This window comes from Oryzias latipes, chromosome 9 (assembly GCF_002234675.1).
Source record: "Oryzias latipes chromosome 9, ASM223467v1".
Lineage (NCBI taxonomy): Eukaryota > Metazoa > Chordata > Actinopteri > Beloniformes > Adrianichthyidae > Oryzias > Oryzias latipes.
Window position 1 is genome coordinate 13,770,918 of NC_019867.2, and position 24,087 is coordinate 13,795,004.

The 24,087-nt window shown below is 41.4% G+C and overlaps 2 protein-coding genes across 2 annotated transcripts in view; one reads left to right on the forward strand and one right to left on the reverse strand.

Annotated features, from left to right (window-relative positions):
* setbp1 (SET binding protein 1) overlaps positions 1-8,508 on the reverse strand; it is a 34,592-nt gene extending 26,084 nt beyond the window's left edge. The window contains exons 1-2 of the mRNA XM_023958513.1: positions 7,763-8,508; positions 2,487-3,081 (exon numbers count right to left, since the gene is read on the reverse strand). Coding sequence (XP_023814281.1) covers positions 2,487-2,921 — 435 coding nt within the window. The 5' untranslated portion in view covers positions 2,922-3,081; positions 7,763-8,508. The remainder of the gene's footprint in view (positions 1-2,486; positions 3,082-7,762) is intronic.
* Positions 8,509-17,607: 9,099 nt separating this feature from the next.
* Positions 17,608-23,225, forward strand: cdk7 (cyclin dependent kinase 7). The gene is made up of 12 exons (XM_004072423.4): positions 17,608-17,730; positions 18,000-18,059; positions 18,155-18,188; positions 18,272-18,339; positions 18,515-18,583; positions 19,301-19,411; positions 19,532-19,650; positions 21,168-21,267; positions 21,337-21,423; positions 21,522-21,671; positions 22,073-22,211; positions 22,841-23,225. The coding sequence occupies exons 1-12, from the start codon at positions 17,665-17,667 to the stop codon at positions 22,867-22,869; spliced, it is 1,032 nt and encodes a 343-aa protein (XP_004072471.1). The 5' UTR covers positions 17,608-17,664; the 3' UTR covers positions 22,870-23,225.
* The last annotated feature ends 862 nt before the right edge of the window (positions 23,226-24,087 follow it).

Here is a 24,087-nt window from a genome sequence, read left to right on the forward strand (position 1 = left end):
AGAAAAAAAGTCAGATTTTTATGTTTGCCTTCTTATCTGTTTGTGTGTCCGTCTGTCTCACCCCTTCTCTGTCTATTAGAGTCAAATCTCCGTCCTAATGGGTTGCTATTGTATCCTGCCTCACCCCCTCCTCTATTCATCACACCACCACAGTCACATACACACTCCCTCTAAGGGGGCCCCTTAACCAGGCTCTCCATATGCCTGACCCCCACATCCTTTCTCCTCCTCCTCTTTCCAAAACCCCCTTTTCCTTTCCTCTTCTGCTCTGGCTTCTGCTGCTGCTGCTACCCCATGCTGCCATCTGCCACAAGACAGGGGAGGGTGAAAGAGGAAGAAGAGAGTGATGCAAAAAAAGAGCGCATGAAAGGAGGGAAGACTTAAGGGAAGAACAGGCAGTGGGGACAAGTGTGGAAAGAGAGATGGATAAAAAGATAAAGCAGGAGAAGAGTGGGAAGGGGTAGACAATACAAGAGAGAGGAGAGGCTGTCCATCTGCTTCCCACATCACCCTCCCACCCCCATCAGTACTCACACACAGCCTCACACACACCACAAAGAGTATTTAACCTCAACACACACACACACGCACACACATACCGAGCCCCACAGATAGATTGGGAGCCCAGCCTCTCTGTTTAACCCGTTCCTCTCCACTGAGTCTGCCAGTGTTACACTCTCTGTGCGGCAGGTGACGGCTGGATGTAGGGAGGAGGGGGGTTGACGGGAGCTTGTGCATGGGTGTGATGAAGGGGGGGGGGGCAGATTGAGGGACAGAGTGAAGGGGATGAAGGGTTGAAACTGATCTGAACAAAACAAACACCAACACTCTTCCACACCCCCCCCCCCCCACACACACACACACAAACCACCAAACCTCAGTAGACATCAGCTTTCCATCCCGTTGCTATGACAACCCCTGTCAATCATCATCTGGTCTTCTCAATTAGGGACTGATGGCTAGATTATGAACGGCTCCTCCACACATCAGAGAGAGTAAGACTCAGCCGGCTCAGTTTTACTAATTGACACAGAAACTGAAGGTTTTCATTGGTAGCCGTCTTTTTTCCCTTTAATAGTGCAGGCAGTCTGCCTTGTGGTGACAGCACTCACTCCACTGACAGCTAGCTGGAATCTGGGTTTTGACTGTGACCAATGCAAACCACAGTTCCTTTACGAGGGCATGTTCTGAGGGCATGTAGCAAGCATAAATAAAAGGAGGGGATTCATTATTGTTGGCCACACATCTCTAAAACACTGAAACATCCACCATAAAGATTCCCAAATAACTTTGTATCCTGCCTCATGAATGGGTTGATTCATGAGAAAAATACGTGTTGAATAAATGGTAAATGGCTTATGCTTATGTAGCACTTCTTAAAAGGCATAAATTGCTGTACAGTCATAGTCCCATTTGCCCATTCACACACACTCGGCTGCCTAATACTAGTGCCAACCTATGACCACCAGAAGCAATGTAGGGTTTAGTGTCTTGCCTAAGGACACTTCAACACATGGGCAAGCAAGACAGGAATCAAACCAGTTAACTTTTAAACAAAGGTCGACCACTCTACCTCTACACCGCGGTTGCCTTAAAGTAGTAAAATAACATTTCTACATCAGAAATGTTCATAATTTCTTTCTCTAGAGCTTTCAGTTGTATCTTACAAGAGAAGGTTGTGTCCTCTGATATAAACTCTTTTCATGGCTTGCACAAAACTCCAACCATAACTTTGATAAACATCAAACAATAGTTTCCACATTCTTTGTGTACTAAATCAAACAATCTTTGGTGTTTGAGGCAGCCCCGCTAGGAGGTTGGATAAACATCAAAGGGATCCCCATTTGCCCATGTGTCCTAAATTTGAGAAGTAAGCTCAAGACCAAAGAGCGACAGAGCAGTACATAAGTAAACACCATCTTGACATCATGAAGGTTTAACTCCTGCTGGGCCTGTCAAGCTCAGTGCCGCTGAGATGACCATCACACATTCGCAGGGGTAGGTCAACACACTGAGCAAACTTCAAATTCCCCCAAGGACCTGTACGTACATGGCGTCACACACCAAAAACCAGTGTCGTGTGTGAGGGTGTGGTGAGGAGGGGGCTGAAGGTGGTGATCCACAAGGGCTGATTTCATTAGAGAGGAGAGGTGAGGAGAAAAGAGGGGAGGCTAGCAGAGGAGACGAAAGGTCTCCGTGTGTATGACCACAAATGGAGAGGGCAGACACCAGCTGTCACTTGCTTGTGTCGGCCCTATTCTCAGCTGCTGTGTGTGTGTGTGTATGTGTGCGTGATCCCAGAGTGGTTTCAGTTACAGAGCAAGCTCTGACTCTTTGGAACAAAGCTGGGAAAGGAGCTACTGACAGAAAGGAGTTGTAGAAATGAACAGAAACTGCCTTTTTCAAACCAATTTTATGAAAACAGTTAGTGTTAACCATCCAAACTCTAACTAACTACACAAAGGAAAAGGAAAGAGTTGACTTACCCTTTTTCTTGGGGGTCCCCGTTCTTCGTCTTTCGAAATCCGTCCTGCTCCTGCCCCACCACCTGTTCGCCCCTGGCGCCCACCTTTGCCGTCTCCAACTGGAGGTCTAATGGTCATCCTAATCTCCGGTGGGCAAATGTAGTTCTCAAGGTTCTTGGGGGGCTTTTTGGTGCGCTTGGTGGTCTGAATCTTTAACTTTAGACTTCCTTCCTGAAAACTTGCTTCCTTGATGGAGAACTCCTGCTCCTCCATTAGCCCCTCCCCTTGCTCATCTAACCCCTCCCCCTCACTGACGCCACTGTGAATCACATCATCACTGCGCACCAACCCAATGGCGCCTGCTCCTAGTTGGTCCACATGATTAATCCCCGCCCTGCATCCCTGAAGGTCCGCCTCTTTGGGTCGGGCTGAGCCAACCAGATCCCTAGGCTCCATCCACGCTCCCGCCAGAGCCAGTCAGAACGGGGGAAACTGACACAGCCAGCCAATGAGAAGACAGGAAGCAGTGGTAATGCTGTTCTGGCTTGGTTGCTGTCAATCAGCTACAGGGGTTGTGTTGGTTGTCCCACAGGAACACAGCACAGCCAAGGACACTCTGTGGAGAGAGGTGAATGATCTGATTAGAGAAAAGTAAAAGGGCAAACTTTCCTGTCATCGCCACAGCTTCACTCCACTGCCTGCTCTCAGTCTGTTGCCACAAGCATCACTGCTTGCATCAAAATGCAAAAACAAAAGTGAAAGACATGGCTGTCTACACTCAAACATGGCTAATAAACCACTCAACCTTTTTTTGCCTTAAACTCCTTGTTTAGCAGCATCCAGACAGCAGAGTCATCCGAACAAACTTAGACATTCTTCATTGATGCAGTAAATTCCAGTTAATTTTTGGGGGGTGAAGGGGGGGTTGTATTTTCCTCCTTTTCACCCAAGCAGGGAGAGGAGGGAATCCAGCAGAAGGGGGGAAAGAAAGGCAGCAGCAAAAGAATCTAAATTCTTTTTCCAGATGTGGTTTACGAGCTGGCCTGGAAAAAAAAAAAAAAAAAAAAAAACAGCATCTCAACTGTTTTACACACACATACACCAGAGCTGCACTCATGCATAAGTACATTCCAGTGCACATAAATACCAATCAAAATTGCAAGGTTGCCGTTGCAGAATGAGCCAAAGCTCTGAATCCTTGCTGAAACAACAGACTGTGTTGCCATTTTTCCAAAGATTTCCAATGTGATATCTGTCAGACAATATCATCATCCACATTGAGCTCTTCCAAATGTCAACTTGCACATGGGCCACAGGCAGAAACCAATCAAAACACACACTGGACCACATTTCTCACTGGAGTTTCAAGGAATCCCATCAGTCAATATGGCACGGGGCATGACTGAGCTGGAAGTGTGGAATGCTCTCTCACACGCTGAGCTTCACCATTTACACTGACGTGAACCCGGACAACCGGACAACCGGACAACCGTCCACAGACAGTCAAGTAATAGTAATACCGCCAGTGTATAAAGACCTCTTTGTTAGCAGGACAAAAAAGTTAAACAACCCAATGTTTACACACACCATTACATGGTTACTATTCACACTTTGCTCTATGTGATTTTTCCCTCCGCACTCCTGTACAAGTCAAAGCTACTGTACAAACAGCTGATCTCCATCAAAATACCCTAAAGGCCTCTCAACACATGCTTGCAGTGTGATTGAATAACCATAATCTGCTGCGGTATTTCCACAAACTGGTGCATTTAAGCTGCACACAGTGTCCAGGGCAGGTCATTTTACTCCAAGTCCTGGTTTGGCGAACAATGAACAGCCTTCTGATTCAGCTTTTCTTACACCGTCATTTTACAAGAGTTTCTGGCGCTGTCGCCAAGTGAAGGCACAGGAACAGGCAAATGCAACATATTACCTTTGTGATTACCTTTGCGAACCTCATTCAATGTAAAATTGATCTTTCTTGGGTAATTATTACAGCTCAGCTCTATTAAGTTTACATTATTTCAATCCCAAAGAGTTTAAAATGACGTGTATTATTGTTTCTCTTATATACAACATTAATAAAGCAGTTTTAAGACTAAAATGCATTTGCTTTGGTTTTTCAATAGAGCAAAGCTTGGAAAGGTTTGGCATGATCTCCTCATTTGGGGCAGTAGGCCAGGAGGAACAAAAAAAATAGGGCATTTGGGGGGGAAAAAACAGCTTCTGACTATCATATACCAATAAACACCTTTGCTTTCTCATTAAATCACCTTAAAGGGCAAAATTGTTTCCATCTTTTTTATTATTCCATCTTATTTTTGTTACTCTGACCAAGTTTGGTTAGATTTTTAAAACTAATAATGAAATTGATCCGCTCTTCCTTTCTAGAAATCTTGTAAACTTCCAAGAATCTAGAATTCCAGTTCAACACCAGCCTTTTAATGGAAGACTACCGGAAGGTCAATGTTCACCTATCTTTCCTTTAGCAAATCCTTTTTGGCTGCTCATTTCCAGATATTGGAGCTTTTCACCGCCAGAATCCATAACTGTCAGAACTTCCATGATGTAAGTCTGTCACATCACAGTCCTAAAAACAAATCAAGTTCACAAAAAAAGCACAATGCCAAGAGTTGCATTCATCAGTGGAAGAGCAACATGAATAAAAAAGCTAAATGCTCAGTCTGATGGATTACCAATCTTGATAGTGATTTTTATACACCATAAAAAAAGGGAAACCGCTAACTTTTAGGAAGTCAGGGGATAAATTAAGACATAAAACATGGAAACCACAGCAGGGATCATTCGATAGCTTGTAAGAATTCAAAGAAATAATAAAGGGTTTTTTGAGTTGAGGCGTTGGCTCCTCCGGATCCCATGCTGTGCCCACATGACCCCGCTGGGTCCTTCAGAGGCCTCCCAGTGTCTAATGCCAGCGTGGTGACTCGTCCTGTTGGTATGTGTGAAAGCCACCGTGGGTGTCATGTGACAGCAGACAGGAAAAAGAGACAGCTGCCAACCACATTGTGACGCACCAATCCAAAACAACTTTTTGAAGAAATACCGTTTTGACTCAGCTCCTCAGACGTAAAGCCTCTTCTTTATCAACATTCTCTCTGCGTGGCAGAAGGGTGTTAAAACTCATCATTCTGGGCTTTTACTGCATAAAGTACTAAACTGGGTCACAACTGACCATGCCGTCTGCACAGTGCCCTAAGCAGTGTTAATACCGCCGCTGGCAGGCTGGTTTATGTATGGCTGACCCTTCCTTGGGCCTCCCTCACCTCCTCAACCTGAGCCTCAGCGTCTCCTCACAAACACACACACCTTGACCAGCCTCAGACAGCAGGCTGACTGTGAGAGGCCAGATGCATGACATAAATACCTTTATTATGCTGCTCGTGCTGCACTCAAACAGCATAAGGTCATTCCCCACGTTGCACGTGAGGACGTTCCCGGCAACATTTTGCCAACACGCGATTATGAGAGAGCGTGGATACTGGGATACGGGCTTGGAGATGATGCAGACAGACAATTGAGAAATGCACACAAGGGGAGAGCAAGGGATGGCAGCAGAAACACAACCATTTAAGGCTGCATACCCAGCAGCCCCAGTGCCTGAGGTGGACTCACAAATAGCTCGTACACACATGCAGACAGATGCATGCACACACATTTGCAGAACTGGTGGACTGTTTGCAGAAGGTGATGTTTTTCCACTTTTAGTTTTCTCTTATAGAAGGGCACTCACAGAAACCAAGTTACCCAGAGGACCAAATCATGGATTTAGCTTTTTTTTCCCTGTGTGTTACTACCTGTGTTGTCTTCTGCTACAGGGCAGCTGGAAGGTCTATAAAACACAGAGCTATCACTGAAAAGGATGGCCTCAGAGCTGCTTCATGAAGGATGGACGCACACACACACACACATCATCTGGAGAAGTCGCATGCCAGGTAGCACTAAAACCATCCTCACCTAACTACCTCGTACAAGCAGATGAATGTTAAACCATTTTAACTGCAGCAGAAGCCACAAAATGGCTGTCAGCAAAAACACCTCCCCTACTCCCCAACTGTCTTCCTCCTTCCCCACCACCTCCACCACCCCCCACCCTCCCCAGCCTCTGTTCTCTCCCCTCTTCTCTGTGCTACCACTTTCCTTTACCCTCCCTCCCGCTCTCGTTCTGTGTGCTCTGCCAAAAGGTGCTCCAGTGCTGATATTCCGTTAAGAGCGGCTGCCAAGTTTGATTTGTCCTTGAATCCTGCTCACATCCCCCCACCCCGACACACACACACACACACTTTGCCTCCTCTGATCCTGTTTCGACCCAAGTTATCCATCTAAGACTTGGGATACACCTAATCGATTTCTCATGCTTTCATTTAAAGGTGGCATGAACATCTCATTACCTAACAGACCACAATAAACCTGTTTGCTCTTAGTGTACCACAAAAAAGAGAGGATCACCTCCATCCATGTCTGCTTCAGCTCTTTCCACCTGCCTCTCTGCTTGTGCCCTTTCATCCGTCAGCACTTATTTCAACAACTTCCCTCCCACACCAGTGACAGATCCCACCATATTTTGCTTGACTCAATCCGGGTTGTCAATTTATCTTCTGGAGCTGCAACTGGGGAGTTTTGTTTTTTAAAAGCAACTGATAAACCACTGACTTTCAAACCTCTGAGAAAGCTAAAAGGAGATCAAGTCTTTTTTTCTTCAAAACTGACAGAAAAACCACATGAAGCAGCACCAGCTTTGATCATCAGGAGTGGAACCTGTGCTGTGGTTGAAATCAGGATCCAAACACATAAAAATTAAAATGAAATAAAAATGTAAAAATAAGAAGCTTTTTGTGGACTTTTTGTGGCATTTTATCACAGAGAAAAAGTATGCAGCATCCATCTGCTGGCTCGTGCCACAAAGTGTGTTACCATGTGGAAGAAACATCAAATTCACTAAAGATGGGGGCGGGGGGTGGGGTGGGGGTCCTCACATGCTTCATTATAAATAAAATGTATCACAAAAATGAACACTAATGCCTGCTGTCACTGAGTGACAGCCTGGTTTGAGCTGTGTACGTGCGTGAATCTGCGCGTTAACTTCACCAGTGCGTGCGCTCCGTGGATCTTGTCTGCATGTGGCAACAAAAATTTCTTTATATTCACTGAAATATTAAAGCTGCATGTAATGGGGTTGGGGGGAAGGGGGGAACAAATTTATGAAAAACGGAACAGGAACACAAACACATTTACAGCAGAGGTGCGTTCAGGTGCGCAAAAGGCGGTCAGCCACTTACCCATGTCTAACGTTGACGCGCAGCCGGCTTGAACGTGTGAATATTTTATCAAGATCATTTACAATCCATTTATCCGAGGCACATTTTCACACAAGCGGCGGATGGGATGACAGCCTCCCGGGGAGCTGTCAAACGCAGCCAGAATATGTGCGTCTTTCTGACAGAAAACCCCGGGGAAAATGGCGTCAACGGCGCTCTGGACACAGAGAAAAAATGTGTCTCTCTTTTTTTTTTTTTTTTTTTTTTTGCAGCCGATCCGGTGACAGAATCAAGGTAGCCACGTAGAAGGACGAGAAAGTCCGATCAGAAACTTGAGTCCAGTTGCTCACAGAAACGGGACGTTTGGAAGCTTCCGAGGACGAGCTGGCGGCGGTGCAGAGTGCGTGTCCGATGCGGGATCGCTGGTTACTCGGGAAGCTGAGATCCCTTGCAAATCCGCTAGTAAGGGAGGAGGAGGAGGAAGAGGAGGAGGACTGTTACTGCAGTCAAAACAAGCAACCCGCATCCGACTACAACAACCCCGAATCCAGAAGAATTTTTTTAGCGACAAGACCGCGCTTGTTTGCTGCGAACTGAGAGCAGAGGACGCGGCTGCAGGTTCGGATTTCGGCTGCGCAGAATCGAACCTCCCTCGTTTTTTCTCTCTCTCTCTCTCTCTTCGTTTCCCCGCTTTTCCGATCGGTGAATGTCAGGTCTCAGAACTGGAGTCTGGTAATGATCTCACCCAGCAGACTGTGGGCTCCGTCGAAGCGGAGCGGACCGCAGACAAGAGGAGGGACAACAACGCCCCCTTCTGGTGGAACACTAACTCAGCGCGTCCCTATATTTTCCCAGCCTCCCACTTGTTTTCTCCAGAGATTTCTCCCGAGGGATGGACGGCCAGTGGGTTCAATGCACCTGTTCAATGCAACATCTGGAAAAAAAATACCTGAAGTTTTGAATAAATAATAACAATAAAAACAGTCTTGTTGGCAAAACCTGTGGACAAAACACATTAATAGAAGAAGTAGATGAGTGAACTTTTTAAAAATTATTATTATTGGAATGGGAAAATGCTTTGATTTAGACTAAAAAGTTCACAAATAAACTGATGATTCATCTCACCTAAATAAAAAATCAGTTAATTTACCACATTTATTAACATTGTTAGTTTACAAATAACTAGTGCTTTAAAACTAAGCAAATGTAGAACTTTTAGCATCCAATTATCCTGTTATCTCAGATTTTGCTTTAAAACCAAAGCTCAGATTAGAGATCAAAAAAGCTGCTATAATTAATCATGAAGTTCAAATATATCCAATTTTGTTTCATTTAAATCCAGAAAAAACTGTAAAATATAAAAACAAAGTCCAATTCTTTATTGTACAACAAAATATATAATATACATTTTTCAAAAAACACACAAAAAAAGAAATTAAAGCTTATAGACACTGATTTTTAAACAAACAAAAGTAAGTGCAATGTGGAGATAAGAGTAAAACAGGTAGCACTTGATTGCTTTTAACAATTAAACCAAACACGGAAAAGCCTTTTTAAAACGTCAACAAGGTCAAAAAGCAGTTCTGATTTATTTTTATCTTTTGACTCTTCAAAGCAGATCTTGTATTCAGAAAATGTATGCTAAACCACACTTTTATCATAACAAAGCTGTTGCTTTATATCAAGAACCCGGTGTTTCAGCCTGCATCACAAACCAAGTTAAACATCATGTAGTAGTAGCTCAAGTAAGGACCAAGATGACAAAAGCAGTATCTTGATAAACACGACTGAACATAAATTCTACATGATGTAAAGGAATGAAATGCTTTAATGTAGAAAAATTGATTCAAGTTTTTGAAACTGAATCAATGAAAATAACTCCACGAGAGGACTAGACGGATAGGGATCATATCTGCTGCAACATCACATACTGATAGATATTTGGACAGTAAGCATTTTGCAAACCATTTTCCATTAATAAGATGTATTAGCTTTATCCTGAAAGAAAGTTGACTGCATGTAAACCACTATCCCAAGGATTATCTGACCAAAGTCACGTACTTTAGTTTAACCTGTGTGCCCTGTTAGACACTAGCTTTCAAACTACACATTGTCAATATTTGTTCAAAGAAAAACCAGCTTGAGGCTTTATATGTGGGATGAAGTGTGAATGTGTGTGTGTTCTGTGCTTTCCCCATGATCTGTTAAACAACTGGAAGATGGAAAACCTCATCCACCAAGCACAAAGAAGGCCCACTTGTTCCGTCAGTTCAAAAATGTCAGAAGTGACTTTACCCTCATGTTTTTCAATGCAATTCCTGGTTTAATGTGCATGGAAAAACATATTTATTAGTAGCAAGCTGTTTGCAGTTGATGTCAGAGGACCTCTCTTCCTCTCATCCCACATTTGCTCAGTGCTGCCTTAGGTATCTGCATGATAATGTACGGAGAGCCTCATAAAGCGACATTTCGTTTGCCAGGTGCCAATGTGTGCGCTCGACAGCGTGTAAACATTCAATTCTAACCTTGCAGTCAAATATCCTCTGTGTAAGCTGCATTGTGTAAGTTGTCACTATTCACTTACCCTGCAGAAATGTATCAAGTTTGCAAAGACTTGGTGTATGTACATGAGTACTAGGAGTTGATAAAGATGAGCATATCACATCAGAGTCACTTTGGTGAGGTACCATTGGTGTCCGTACTGTTAATTTTCTTTATTTATATGCCAGTCCTGCCCATTTGCAGATGTGTGACATGTGCATTCTGCTTCTCTATCTGCAAATCCAGTATCTAAACAACCAGAAAGTTTGACTGCGGACTCCACATGATTAAAAAAACTGTTATTTCAAACCAAAAATTCTAACATGCATGACTTCTATTATATATCTTATATAAATCTTATAAAATCTACAGCATGACCTTATTGAGATTTATATTTAAGAGTGCCTCAAAATTCTTGGTTTGCTGTATCTGTTTCCAAAACCTGCCGAATCCCTTTCAAGGGTCACAGGGTTGCTTGAGCCTATCCCAGTCACTGTTGGGCATAGGTACAGGGTACACCCTGGATGGGTCCATTGCTGGGTTATGTTCCAACGTAAAAAGTTGTTTTGCAAATGTTCCTAAAATATTTACTTCACTTTTCAAAGGTTGATTCTCTTCCCTCAGAGATACCAACATCTCAACGTTTCTGTGATGATAATAAGATTGATAATATTTTCTGATCTTAGATTAAAAATAAATGCAATGTTCTGTAGAGCCATGACAGAAAGGAGAGTCAGGGATGTCTCCAACTGCTAGAAATTCAAACAAGTTCTTTTAGGAAAACTCAAAACACGACTTTAGAGTTTGTTGGCACAGTTTCTGGACTTGTAAGACTGTCTGCCTTTCAGAGCATTTAGAAATCACATGAAGGCACTTTAATGACAAATACAGCAGTAAAGACTCTGGACTGTTGCACACCTGGACTTACGTTTGCACAAAGAAACCAGCAAAATTACTCATAAAAAGCTTCATTGCTGTATGTTCTTTCCAAATACTCAGAATAGTAGAATTGGTCATTTCTAAGAATGTAATAAAGCACTTTAGGGAGGACTTTGAACCCACTTCCTCATTCAGTGAACCATGGTATTTGAAGATGCAAATGAAAGATTCAGAGGGGAAAAAAGTATTTGTTAGTCACTGACTCTGCAAGTTGTCCTGTTTGTAAAAATGAGAGGTCTGTGGCGTTCATCACAGATCCCATTCAACTGTGAGTAAAAAAAGATTCTTGGAAATCACATTGTATGATTTTTAAATAAATTATTTGTATGCCAGTGTCATGATTTTGTTGATTGTTTTCTCTTCTCATTCTTGGGTTTCTGTGCTGGCTGGCTGTAACTCCGCCTTCTCACCTGTGGATCCTGTTGTCACCTGCACTCTGCATATTAGCCCTGTTCTGAAGACTTGTCTTGTTCAGTTCTTAAATTTTCAATATGAAAATTCTCTATGTACTTTCTCTATGTACTTAAAGGTTTTCATTTTGGCTTCATGTCTTTTCCCAACTATGTGTGGTAAGTTTTCTGATAATAAATTCTTGGAACTCTGTTACTCGTGGTTCTTCCCTGCATCTGGGTGGTCACATGCTTGCCTGATTGTGATAACTGGTGCAGAAAATAAGTTGCTCATTAAAAAAAAAACACAAAAAAAACAGGAATTCTGTTCCACACAGACCTGTTACTTCTTCTTTAAGAAGTCCATCTATCCTCCATTCACTACCTGTATTATGGGAACCTGTTTGAGCTGGTTGTTTATGAAAGACACCCTTAAATAGTTAGACTGCAACCTCTCCACCAGGACAAAAAAGTTGTCTAAGGACACCAGGAACAATAGTTTTCACCTTAACAAGACTGCGATGAGCCAATCTCCAGTAAGCAAGCAGCTTGGTGAAAAGAGATCAACTGTTGTAGCAATTATAAGAAAATGGAATAAGCACAAGACCATTCTCTCTATACCTGGGACTTGCATAACTGTCACAAGAACAGGCAAGAGCTGGTTCCAAACGCAGCAGGTTTATTAGCTCATCTAAAAGTCCACAAAGCTAAATCAGGGTCAGGCAGGCAATGGTCAGTAAAGGGCATGAAAGCATCAGAGTCGAGACGGGGTAGTCAGGATCCAGGAAAGAGTCAGGGCAGGCGGCAGGCAAACAGTCAGAAACAGGGTCAGGATCAGAAGATAAGACCCAGATATCACTCTGTAATGAAGGCAGAGTGGCACAAACAAGACTTTGCACCGAGTGAGGCTCGGTACAGTGCTCAAGTATGCTGAGTGATTGTACATGAGAGTCAGGTGCGTGGCATCCAGGAAGTGTGCACTGGGGTTGCTGGGAGATGTAGTATCTAGAGCTCTAGGGACGTCTCCTGCCGGTGACCAGAGGGGAAGAGAGAGTTCTGGCTTCTGACAATGACAAAAAAAACCGAACGCATCGCCCAGGCACTGAAGAGTTTACGGAAAAAAATGTCAAGGTTTTTCTCGGTCTTGCCAGTCTTTTGTCCGCAATCCAACAGAGAATGCGTAAAGAGTTTTGAATTCATATCAATTCAATTTTCAGCATAAAAACCTTCAGAAATAAACATTTCACCTGGTCTTCTCTAAAATAGATAATAAAGTAAATCATAATGATGGCGGTTTTCTGAATTAGAAAAGAGTCAGAAGCTCTGCATTTGAGGCAGTTGTTCATCGAAATTAAGCTCAGGGATTTAAACTTTAAAGTAATTTTTTAATAAATTAGTAAATCAAAATAAGAATTTGACTAAATTGAGCCAAAAATAAGGTCCAGAATAGAGTATAGTGTGTCTCAGTGTGTCCACAGCCATTGATTTTAGATGTGGGTAAGTGCACAAAAAGACCCCTGAGATCGAAGGGGTCAACAGCTGCTCCCTAACAACCCATCAACTGCAGAGTATCATTAGAGATTACACTCAGCCGCACACATGCTCGCCAACACATAAAGACAACACTCTCTTTTCAAATCTGTTGCCATGGTTACCAGATAGAGGAGGCCAAAAGGGAGCAGTTTCCTAGCTTAAACTGTAAATATTGAATTATGACTGGAAAGAAGGAGACAGCAGTGCAGGGCAATGTTCCTGCCTGCGTGCTCCAAATATCTGAATAATCGTTTCAACCTCCATTCACCATCACAGGAAATCTTCTGCATCATTTATCGTTCGTCAAGTTCTGCACAAAAAACATTTACCCCTCTGACTGATCTAGCCTTTTAACCGGGTTTCTTTTACAGATTGAGATCTGGCCCAGTTCATTCATTTCTCTTTCTTTTATGGTGCAAAGGAACTTTTTTCCCCTTATGAATGGGATGCCAAAGACACGCTTCCCTCCTTAAAAGTGACATGAAACCTACCGATACTTGAAGGTTATTGTGGAAAGAGTTTGGAGTGGAGATGAAGGTGTTAAACATTCAAACTGAGAAAGAAACCACAAATGACTCAGAAGGTGAGTGTGAATAATAGCCTTGCTGCCTCTATGAATAATCTGAGCAGTGGAGTCAGCACAGATGAAAAAAAAGAGACTCCTCACTGATATTATTAACAAAGCTGCAGCACTTGACTGCACTGAGGGAAGAGAGTCAATGTGCCAACCTTGAGCTGACATTGTAAGAGAGAGATGCTCATGTGCAATCAATGAGGGGTTTTTCTCGGAGAGTCCACTAATGTCACAGGGCAGCTGTGGGGTCATCGCAGCCAAGGGACCTTTGAGACCGATGGAGGTGAGGGGGTTGGCTGAGGCAGAGTTTGTCTTCGTGCAAGGGGGAGGCCAGGAAACCCAGACAGACTTCTGTGACTTAGATACAAACGCCCACTGTGAAATGACATGTGAGTGTGCATGGGTGCAGAAAGTAAAGGCCATTCAGATACAATAAGAAGTTAATGGGACGTATGAAGAGGTTGATTACTGGGGCTTTGGCAACCTAGCGGGGTTAATGAAGTCAATGTCTTTGTGGATAACCCGCTGCAGGAGAAATCTCCCGCTCCTGATACAAGCAGACAAATCAGAACGGACTCGCCTTCATTTACCTTCCAGAGATGACTGTCTTGAACTCCCTGCTGCCCTTAGTTGCTCAAGACATATTTTTGTTCTCATGGCAACAAGGTTTTCAATCCGTGCACTTTCTGCCTATCCCTTTTGCGTCTCCTTCATTGCAGTTCCAACCATTTTCTGTGGCAAATAAACTTGCAGTCTGTGTTGGCGGTGCAAGTTTTGAGGCACAAAATAAAGATATATAATTCAAGACTCCATGTGGGGATGCAATAGGGACTGTTCTAATGAAAGGGATAATGATGTCTAAGAGAAGATGCAGGAATAAAAAGAAACCTATTCAGACTGAAGCAACGACAGCAACAAAGCTGACCTAAATGCTTTTGTTTGTAGATTCCCTGCTGGCTCTGTCTGCGTGAGGAGATGACATTGCACCCATCCCCCCGCTGCTTATAAGGACATTTTCATAATGTCTATGAGCTCAACTATCAAGTGAACTCATCTTGATGTAGCCCACAAACCCAAGTGTATTACTTCAAGTGCCGGAGGAAATTTCGGAAAAAACAAGACGAAGAAGAAGAAGAAAAAAATGCTGCCCTCCTTTTTTATTCAGACTGAGATCTAATGCAGGACTGACAGCATCAATTTTGATGAGTCTGTGTGTAAACATGCAGCAGCAAGGAAGATAATGTTTCCTTCTTCTGTCTGCTTCACAGTCACACTTTTCAACTGGCAAGAACTGAATTGGGCACACTGGATGGTGCATGCCAGAAAAGCTTGCATTTACAAAAAAGTTCTGGTAAACTTGAAGTTTAGTGAGGGTTTAAATCCCTGACCTGTGTGCTATTCAGTATTTAGCAGATTAAAAGTGTCGCAGCATCTTTTGGGACCTGCATTTAGTGATAATCAGCTCTGAGAATCAGACAATAATTGTAAGTATGCATGAACCTTCACACCTCAAACATACACCCTACAACATCCTGTTGTGTTAGTATAACAGCGCTTGCAGGTCAAACGTGTTTTTTTGTGTGTGTACGCGTGTAAGAGTGTGTGTTGGTGTGAAAAAGTCAGTGAGAAACAAAGGGGGAAAACTCCCCAGATGACGGAACGTTGCCACTTCCCCTGAGACTCTCAGAGTACAACAAAGACAAAGACTCTGCAGGTGTATGAAACGGAGGTAGCGCTGAATCATTCACAGCTTACGGATGCAGAAATAGCCTCAAACTTCATGTTTTGGTTGTTTTTTTTCCTAATTGTGTGCATAATCAACAATGCCTCACAAAAGAATAGCCTATCTGTAGAAACTCTGCATTGACTTGCATATGCATTTTGGTCCCTTTTCCCCCCAAAGAAACTCACTCAAGGCTGCAATAAGTTTTGTAGAGCTTGCAGTACGCATCTTGACGAGACATTCATGGTTTGTGGGCACTGGTGGTGACTTTCCTGAGCATGTGTGGGGGCGACCAAGAGGACAGTTCATAGTGACTTAAAAAAAACTTTGCGCAGCGGCCACCCAAACAGCCTCACCCACAAATGATCACGACTCTGCAATCACAGCATGGGGCAGCTGCACACCACGAATACACTAATGTGCACACAACAAAAAAGACACCTGGCCTGCATTAGTTGTTTACTGTACATTGTGTGAACACTGTCCCATCTGAAGCTGCTTCCCAGCAGCAGGATGTGGTGGTGCGACACGTCCTCGCTCAACAACACCCACTTCCTATGAGCTTGATAAACAGCTTTGTGGTTTCACTCTCCTCCTGCCTGCAAACAGGGGCGTACACACACATTAGCTCAGCAGCCTCTCCATCTGCCTGTGTGACACACAGCCAATTTGTGAGCTGCGCTGCCCATCATGAGATTTACTGGAACAAACCACAGGGCCCAGAAGTAAATGACATCGAAAAGGGCCCAAAACCCATCACAATGAAAGGAGATCAGCATTTCCTTTAGTGCTGGTCATCTAAATCCGTGTTACCACTGATTTGTGAGTTTCCCCGCACTTAGCTGACTCTTCTCCCTAAATATTGACGACCAAGGCACTGAAGGCTCGAGCGCAGCAGCAAAGCTTCTCTTCTCACTATTTCTCTCTGCTTGGTTGCAAAGACACATACTGTCAGCCACATCTGTGTGCTGTCAGACTGGGAATGTGCATATGAGGGGTGTATCAGGCCTGCTGGTCCTTCACACTTCTCTTGTCAACCTCACATTAAAATGAAAATCAGTTGTGAGTGTGTATTGTGTGTGCAGCTGTGTGCAGGCACGGAGACAAGGAGGGTCAAAGGAGAGAAGCCGTGCCTAATCCTCTGGGATGTGAGGGTATCTTACTGTGAATGGAGATGGGATGTAGAGATGTGCTCAGTGGAGCATGGATCACAAAATCTTCCTAACTGACAGAAGAGGCACTCAAGGGACCAATGTTAAAACTGCTCAAATAAAATAAAACAAAATAAAAAGAGAGAAACTGCATGGCAAAAAGAAAAAAACGGAGAGAAATGTAACCGTGGTGCACACTACATCGAGCCATTAAAATCTACTCATGAGCCTATTGTGTTTTTGGACAAACACACTTGAATATTATGGACAGATTGGCTACAAGTAAGCAAACATAGAAACTATTTTAAACAAATCTGAAATCTTTTTAGATCTTTTCAAAAGCAGCTGGAGTTTTTAAATCTTAAAACTGAGTTGGGATTGTTACACTGATGTGCTGTCACTCCACCAAATTAAGGACATTTTCGTAACTCTTAGCAAATAATAGTGGACTTGAAGGTTTTTTTAATTAAGTTTACTTGAGTATAAGTATGAGTATAGTAAGTCTTCTATATACCCTGCACTTACAGTGTACTAATTGTAAATAATTAAACACTTCTCCAGACTAAATCGGAACATTTAGTGTCTTTCAGGAACATTTTAAGTTTACAATATATACCCTAGATTGTATTTAAAAATGTAACTATAATATACTGACTAACTTGTAGAATAGACCATGGGTACTTGTAGTAAACTTAATTTCACTACTTAATGTAAAAACATTTTTTCATTCTTTATTTATTTGTGTAGTAGTGCATTGTCAAAGTGGATGGTGAAGTTGAACTTGGGTTATGAAAGTTGCTTTTAATTTTTCCTCATAAATTAATATCCTTATTTCAGCATTCAATTATCTATTATGACACACTAGTGGTACATACTTTATGACATAATTATCTCATTTTATGTTTAAACAAAACAAGACACAAGAGCGCTCCAAAACAAACGACTTGTGTTGTACAAATTCAATCGACAGGTGGCGCTTTTGTTTTATTTAAAGCTAATTCACCCGGAAACAGTTTGTGAGGACCCTCAACGTGACCGGAAGTGTCATTTACCGAAACTGACAGTTAGCTAACATGTCTGTGGATGTGAAAACAAGATCCAAACGGTATGAGAAACTGGACTTTCTCGGAGAGGGTCAGGTAGGACAGAAACTGTTATGGTAATTTAAAACCTGTTTTTTTTTATTTAAAGCCGTATTGGTATTGTATATCTGCCGAGACAAAGCTCTTAAGCTAACTAGCATTAGCCAATGCCTAATGTCAACAAAGCAACCTGGCCATGCTGCTATTTAAACACAATTAGACCATTTAAAAAATAATAATACTTTCACTTTATCAGCAACAATGACAAAACAAACAAAGAAAAAAGACTGGGAAACTAAACATTATGTTCTTTGTTCCTTCTTTAGTTCGCCACTGTGTACAAAGCCAGAGATAAATTGACTGACACAATAGTTGCCATTAAAAAGGTACGGGCTCTTCCTGGTGATTGTACTTTTTAAATGGTCTATTATGGGTTGTTGTTTATCAACAAACTAGTATCTTTTGTTTGTTTACTTTTCAGATTAAAGTAGGCCACAGAACTGAGGCTAAAGATGGTAAGTGCAGCCTTTCTGCACGTCGTTACTGACAAAGCTGGTGTTGTTTTTTCAACTGTTTGTGCTTCTTTTTACCTATATAGGTATAAATCGAACTGCTCTCCGAGAGATCAAATTGCTGCAGGAGCTGCATCATTCAAATATCATCGGGGTATTGAACTGAATTTGCTCCTGTTAACATACAGACACAATTACAATTTAGAGGAACTGTACTGTCTATTAGTCATGTTACTAAAAACATTTGAATGGCAGCTTATGTTATTGCTTAGTTGTGAATAAACATTTTGTCTAATGCTAACTGTGCTTTTTATTTCCCTTTCTTGTAGCTGCTGGATGCATTTGGGCATAAATCAAACATTAGTCTGGTGTTTGATTTCATGGAAACAGATCTAGAGGTGAGAATGTGTCTATATCCACTTCCTTTCAAGCAATCTTTTATTTACTGTCTAATTATCCTAAGTTTAATACATCTTTTTATGAATGTAAAACTGCTGGTTGTATTGTTTTGTGCATTATTTTTTCTTTGATTGCTTGAAATAAACTATTTCAAATCAAAATCAAAGATATATTCTTATATTTGTCTTCCTTTTCATCTTCATATTTTACCCATTTCTGATGTGTTAGGGTCTAAGATGGGGGGGGGGGCATATCCCTCTGCCTTTCACTCACATTGAGCTTTTTCCATTAGCTGCTTACATTAGCGAAGCAGGAAGGGTGGAAACTGTGAGACATATCTTATATCAACCTAGGAAAACCTTGAATATTTGAGTCATATTTAACATGATTACTTCAGGTAATATGAGTTGATTGAGATAACAGCCTTTGCTTCTCAACATTCGACAAAGGGAAAACATACGGGCCCTGCTGTGTTGATCTTTAAGTCAAATCTTAGCTGATTTGCATGTGTCTCCTTTGTCATTTTATTTATTATACTTTTTAAGAAATCTAAATACATTTTCAGTATGGCTTACAGTTATTAAAATTGTTTTTTCTTCTTCTTTTAATAACAATTTTAATAACTTCTAAAATAAGTTATTAAATGTTAATAGATGGTGATTACTTGGGAGCAAACAGGAAGGTTCTTTCTAACTGCCTTTTTATTTTAATAACAGGTTGTCATTAAAGACACCAGCCTGGTGCTGACTCCAGCCAACATCAAAGCCTACATCCTTATGACTCTACAGGGATTAGAATACATGCACCAGCACTGGATTCTACATAGGGTTAGTGCACTTGTATTTCATACACTACTTTTCATACTTTCATACTGTTCATGGTATGCATGCTTTTGTAATGTTTGGTTTTTCTGTTTATTCTAAGTAATTTATTAATTCTGTTTGCAGGATCTGAAACCCAATAATTTGCTGTTAGACGGTAGCGGAGTCTTGAAGTTGGCAGATTTTGGTTTGGCCAAAGCTTTTGGGAGCCCTAACAGAGTCTACACACATCAAGTTGTTACCAGGTCTGTGCAAACTAAGAACCTGTTAAGAATTTTTAGCTTTTGCTTTACTTTTTACCTTTTGAGCGGAGAGAGTTGCTGTCATCAGCTACACAGCAGAGTTCAATTCGATTCAATTTTATTCATATAGCCCTAAATCACAACAACAGTCGTCTCAATGCGCTTCAGAGTGACGACCGACTTGTAAAGGAAGTCTGCAGAGAAATGTATTCTGCGGAAATATAGACAACAAAAAGGTGACAAAATACTTGCATAAGAAATTTTGTCTGTGTTCTTTTCTTTTGCTCTTTAATAGCAATTTAGAAAAGCAAGACCAAAGCTGCCTGAATATTGTTCATATCTCAATGTTTACGTTTAAAAAAAAAGATTTTAAGAATAAATTGTTTTCATTCAGAAAAATGATAAAATATAAGTAGGTTTAATGTTAAAATGTGTTATTTAATAGTAAATAATGTGTTCAAAAGCTTTACTTTCAAAGAAAATATGGAGTTAACCTCTGTGGCGGTTCCAAATGACTCTTGCCTTGGGCTTTAAAGCTGCTTTTGGGAAAAGTTTCCTGTGTTACAAATGTATTTATTGAGGTTTTTTCACATGTGAGATGGTTCTCAGCTTCTGACTTCCAGCATTAGGTCAATCACACATTAACTTCATCAAATGTTCCTCTGGATTTATTTAAGACACTTTTGTCATTTTGAGATCATTTTCTCAAATTATTATTTATAAAATGAAATTAAATGAAAAATGAATAATCTTTTTTTTAAATTATAAAAATAGTTGTATCTTATCTTAATATCTTAATCCGACAGGTTTTTAGTCACTTCAAAAGAGTTGTTAAGAAATGAAAGATCAAATTGACCTAAAGAAAACCCATCCAGTTTAACTTATACCTGAAGTTCCACCAAATGAAACTACAACCAATTACAAGATTTTCTTCCATTTAGATAGAAATTATATTTCAGATGAGTAGACTAATATAATGTTAATATTTTAAATTCTGGGGATTGAATTGTGACTGGCTTTCACAGTCGAAGTTCAGCTGAAACGTAACATTTTCTGTCTTTGAGTTTGCTCAGATACTGCAGATTCTTTTCAGAAATGATTTTCCATGTTAAATGAAAGTATAAATGCTAGATTACTAAATAAAAGATCAAATTATTTGTCTCCTTTGATCACTTAACTAAAGTTAAGTGAACCCATTGCTGTTGTGTGTTTGAATCTATGGGGTGCTGCAGCTGTACATTTTTGCTCAGAGTTAAACACATTAGTGGAGGATTTGTGTTATACTTTTACATGAAAAGTGCTACATAAATAAAGTTTGATTGATTAATATTTCATTTGCAAGCTGTTACACAAGTGGGCCAGTGAGGTAACAGAAAGCTGTCCATGAGCTATGAACTAGTGGAAAGAAGCCATAAATGAGTGCTGCTCGGTTAGACTTGGCTCCAATGGGAGGAAACATCTGAGAGTTTTGTTCCTCTTAACGTGACTGTTTGCTCCGTTTTCCCCAACTGCTTCCTTAGGTGGTACCGCTCCCCTGAGCTCCTGTTTGGTGCCAGGATGTATGGGGTTGGCGTTGACATGTGGGCGGTGGGATGCATCCTGGCAGAGTTGCTTCTTCGGGTACATAAACTTCACATAAATATCCATCCATTGCGCTGATCTATTAAATGATTGTCTCCCCCTCTGCAGATACCATTCCTTGCTGGAGACTCTGATCTCGATCAGCTGACCAAAATCTTCGAGGCTCTTGGAACCGCCACAGATGAAACATGGCCTGTTGGTTTCAGTTTTTTTTTTCCTTTATATATCAGATGAGACTGTCCTAAGAGAGGTAAAACTCCTTGCGAACATCTGTTTGTCAACCGTCTCTGCAGGGAATGAGTAGTCTGCCAGACTTTGTGTCCTTCAAGATATTTCCTGGCACACCGCTGGAACATATATTTAGTGCAGCTGGGGATGATTTACTTGAGCTACTACAGGGCCTCTTTACCTTCAACCCCACAACCAGGACCACAGCCACACAGGTAAATGCCATGTTACAGTGCAGCTGCTCCTCTTCATTTAAAAAAAAAAATTGTGCCAGTTTTATTAAGATCATGTTGTTTAAAAAAGTTTGTTTAAATCTAAAAACCAGAAATAAAAGATCTTTAGAACATGCTTCATTAAAGGTAGCAGGTTTATTTTACGCTGAATTATATGGCTTCACAATAAAACGTATTCTGTAAATGTCAAATTAGGTTTTCTTTTTATATTTCTTTTAAGAATCAAAAAAGATGAAGACACAGAAAAACACTTTTGGATTTTTCATGAGAGGATTTATTTTGTAAAACCACACATAATATATATGGAAACAAGTATGAGAGGCACAGCAGTGATACCTGCAGATATAGTGTACATCCATTGTTGTTTGTTTTGTTTTGCCCAGGCTCTAAAGATGAAGTACTTCAGTAATCGGCCTGGACCCACACCGGGTCCACAGCTCCCCAGACCAAACTGCTCGGCTGAGGCTTTGAGGGAAAAGGAAACTGTTGGGCTAAAGAGGAAAATTGAAGGCCTTGAAACAAGTAAAGATCGATTTATGACTTCTTTTTATATTTATAGTCTTAAGTTCATCCTTAATCCTCTAAAGACCACCCTGAGCCAGATTTACCGATATTTGTGTAATAAACAAAGATCACCTGTACATATCTTTGATATTTATTTATTCTGTTGGTGTGAGCAGCACGTTTGGGTCTAAAAGAGTTCCTAAATGTCCCGTGAAAGCCCAAACTTCAGAAAGAATAGTAAATAGTTTGGCTTCTCACAGTCCACATGGTAACCTTTAAAAGGCAGCATACCTCTAAACCAAACCCAGCCATTTAGTGGGTGTTGGCTGAGTTAAAGTTAGAAGTTCAGAATATGGTAGAGCAAACACTGCAGTTCAGTGAGTGGTGGGGAGGGCTGGTTTCTTGGTGAAACTGGGAGGTTCAAAGCCTGTTTTGTGCTCCTCCTGTGGTTTGGATAATGACTACATATTCTCTGGTCTGCTCTATCCTGTCTCAAAGAGACTTTCAGAAAGAACACTGTAGATAAAAACTCTGGACTTTTAGCATGTGAATGCATAGAAAAGAAAACGGACTTGATGTCAAGTGGTTGTATCTATAAATGCTTTACTTTAATTAATTTAACATGTTGTTTGTTTTTTTATTTTCAGCCGTAATGAAGAAGAAGCTCGTTTTCTGACCAGAAGTGATTCACAGACGGGAGGGAATGTCTACAACGAGATGTGGCTTCTTGCTTTACTCAGGACTGTTTCCTGGATGGAACAGAAAGCAGCTTAAAAGCAGATGATGCTGTCTCTGTGGCATAACACCTCAAGGTGCTGCAGCATCCAGCAGTACTAAGGTGCAACAGAGACTGTAGTCAGAACCGTTGGTTCTGGTTCTTCATGATGCCTAAACTTTGGGACTGTGATAAAATATTTTTATTAATGTTACTTGAGTTTAAAACAAGTAGGCTACCAGACTCACTCCCTGCACATGGATGTTATTTTTATTTTTTCTATGTTAAACCAATAAATAGTAAATAAGCAGATAAAATATACTTTGTCTTTTTTTCCCCCCCAGTTCCTTCACATAAAATGATTAAATACAAAATACTGTATTTTCAGAGTTTAGCATAGTTTGGCGTGCTGGTGCGACTTATACTCTGGTGCGACTTATGTGTGATTCAATTAAAAAAAATAGCAACAACCACTAGAGGGCACTATATATGTGTGTGGATCAGTATTTAATACTGAAGAAGTCTTACGCCGGGCTCGATGAAGTTGTTCAGAAGCGACACAGAAATTCAAGAGACTTAGTTATTTGAAGTGATATAAAGAGTTTAGTTGACTTTTTAGCATCTTATTTTTGCTATGGTTATCTAATTGGTCATTTGTTGTCCTTCTTTCTCTTTCGGCTTTTCCCATCAGGGGTCGCCACAGCGAATCATCCTTTTCCACCTCACTCTATCATGAACATCTTCTACCCTAACGTTAGCCAACTTCATGTCCTCTGTTAAGACATCCATGTATCTCCTCTTTGGCCGTCCTCTTGCCCTCCTGCCAGGCAGCTCCATCTCCAACATCCTTCTACCAATATATCCACTATCCCTCCTCTGAACATGTCCAAACCATCTCAGTCTGGCTTCTCTGACTTTGTCGCTAACACAGGCAACATGAGCCGTCCCTCTGATGTACTCGTTCCTTATCCTGTCTAACCTGGTCACTCCTAAGGAGAACCTCAACATCTTCATCTCCGCTACCTCCATCTCAGCCTCTTGTCTCTGTCTCACTGCTACCGTCTCTAACCCATAGAGCAGAGCTGGTCTCACCACTGTCTTGTACACCTTTCCTTTGAGTCTTGCTGACACTCTTCTGTCACACAACACTCCTGACACTTTCCTCCAACCGCTCCAACC

Bases quoted from the DNA above. Each gene is read 5' to 3' on its own strand.
- cdk7 (XM_004072423.4), top strand. From the start codon at position 17,665: ATGTCTGTGGATGTGAAAACAAGATCCAAACGGTATGAGAAACTGGAC. The intron at 18,189-18,271 runs GTAAGTGCAGCC...TTACCTATATAG, and splicing joins CAGAACTGAGGCTAAAGATG to GTATAAATCGAACTGCTCTC. The intron at 19,651-21,167 runs GTCTGTGCAAAC...CTGCTTCCTTAG, and splicing joins ACACATCAAGTTGTTACCAG to GTGGTACCGCTCCCCTGAGC.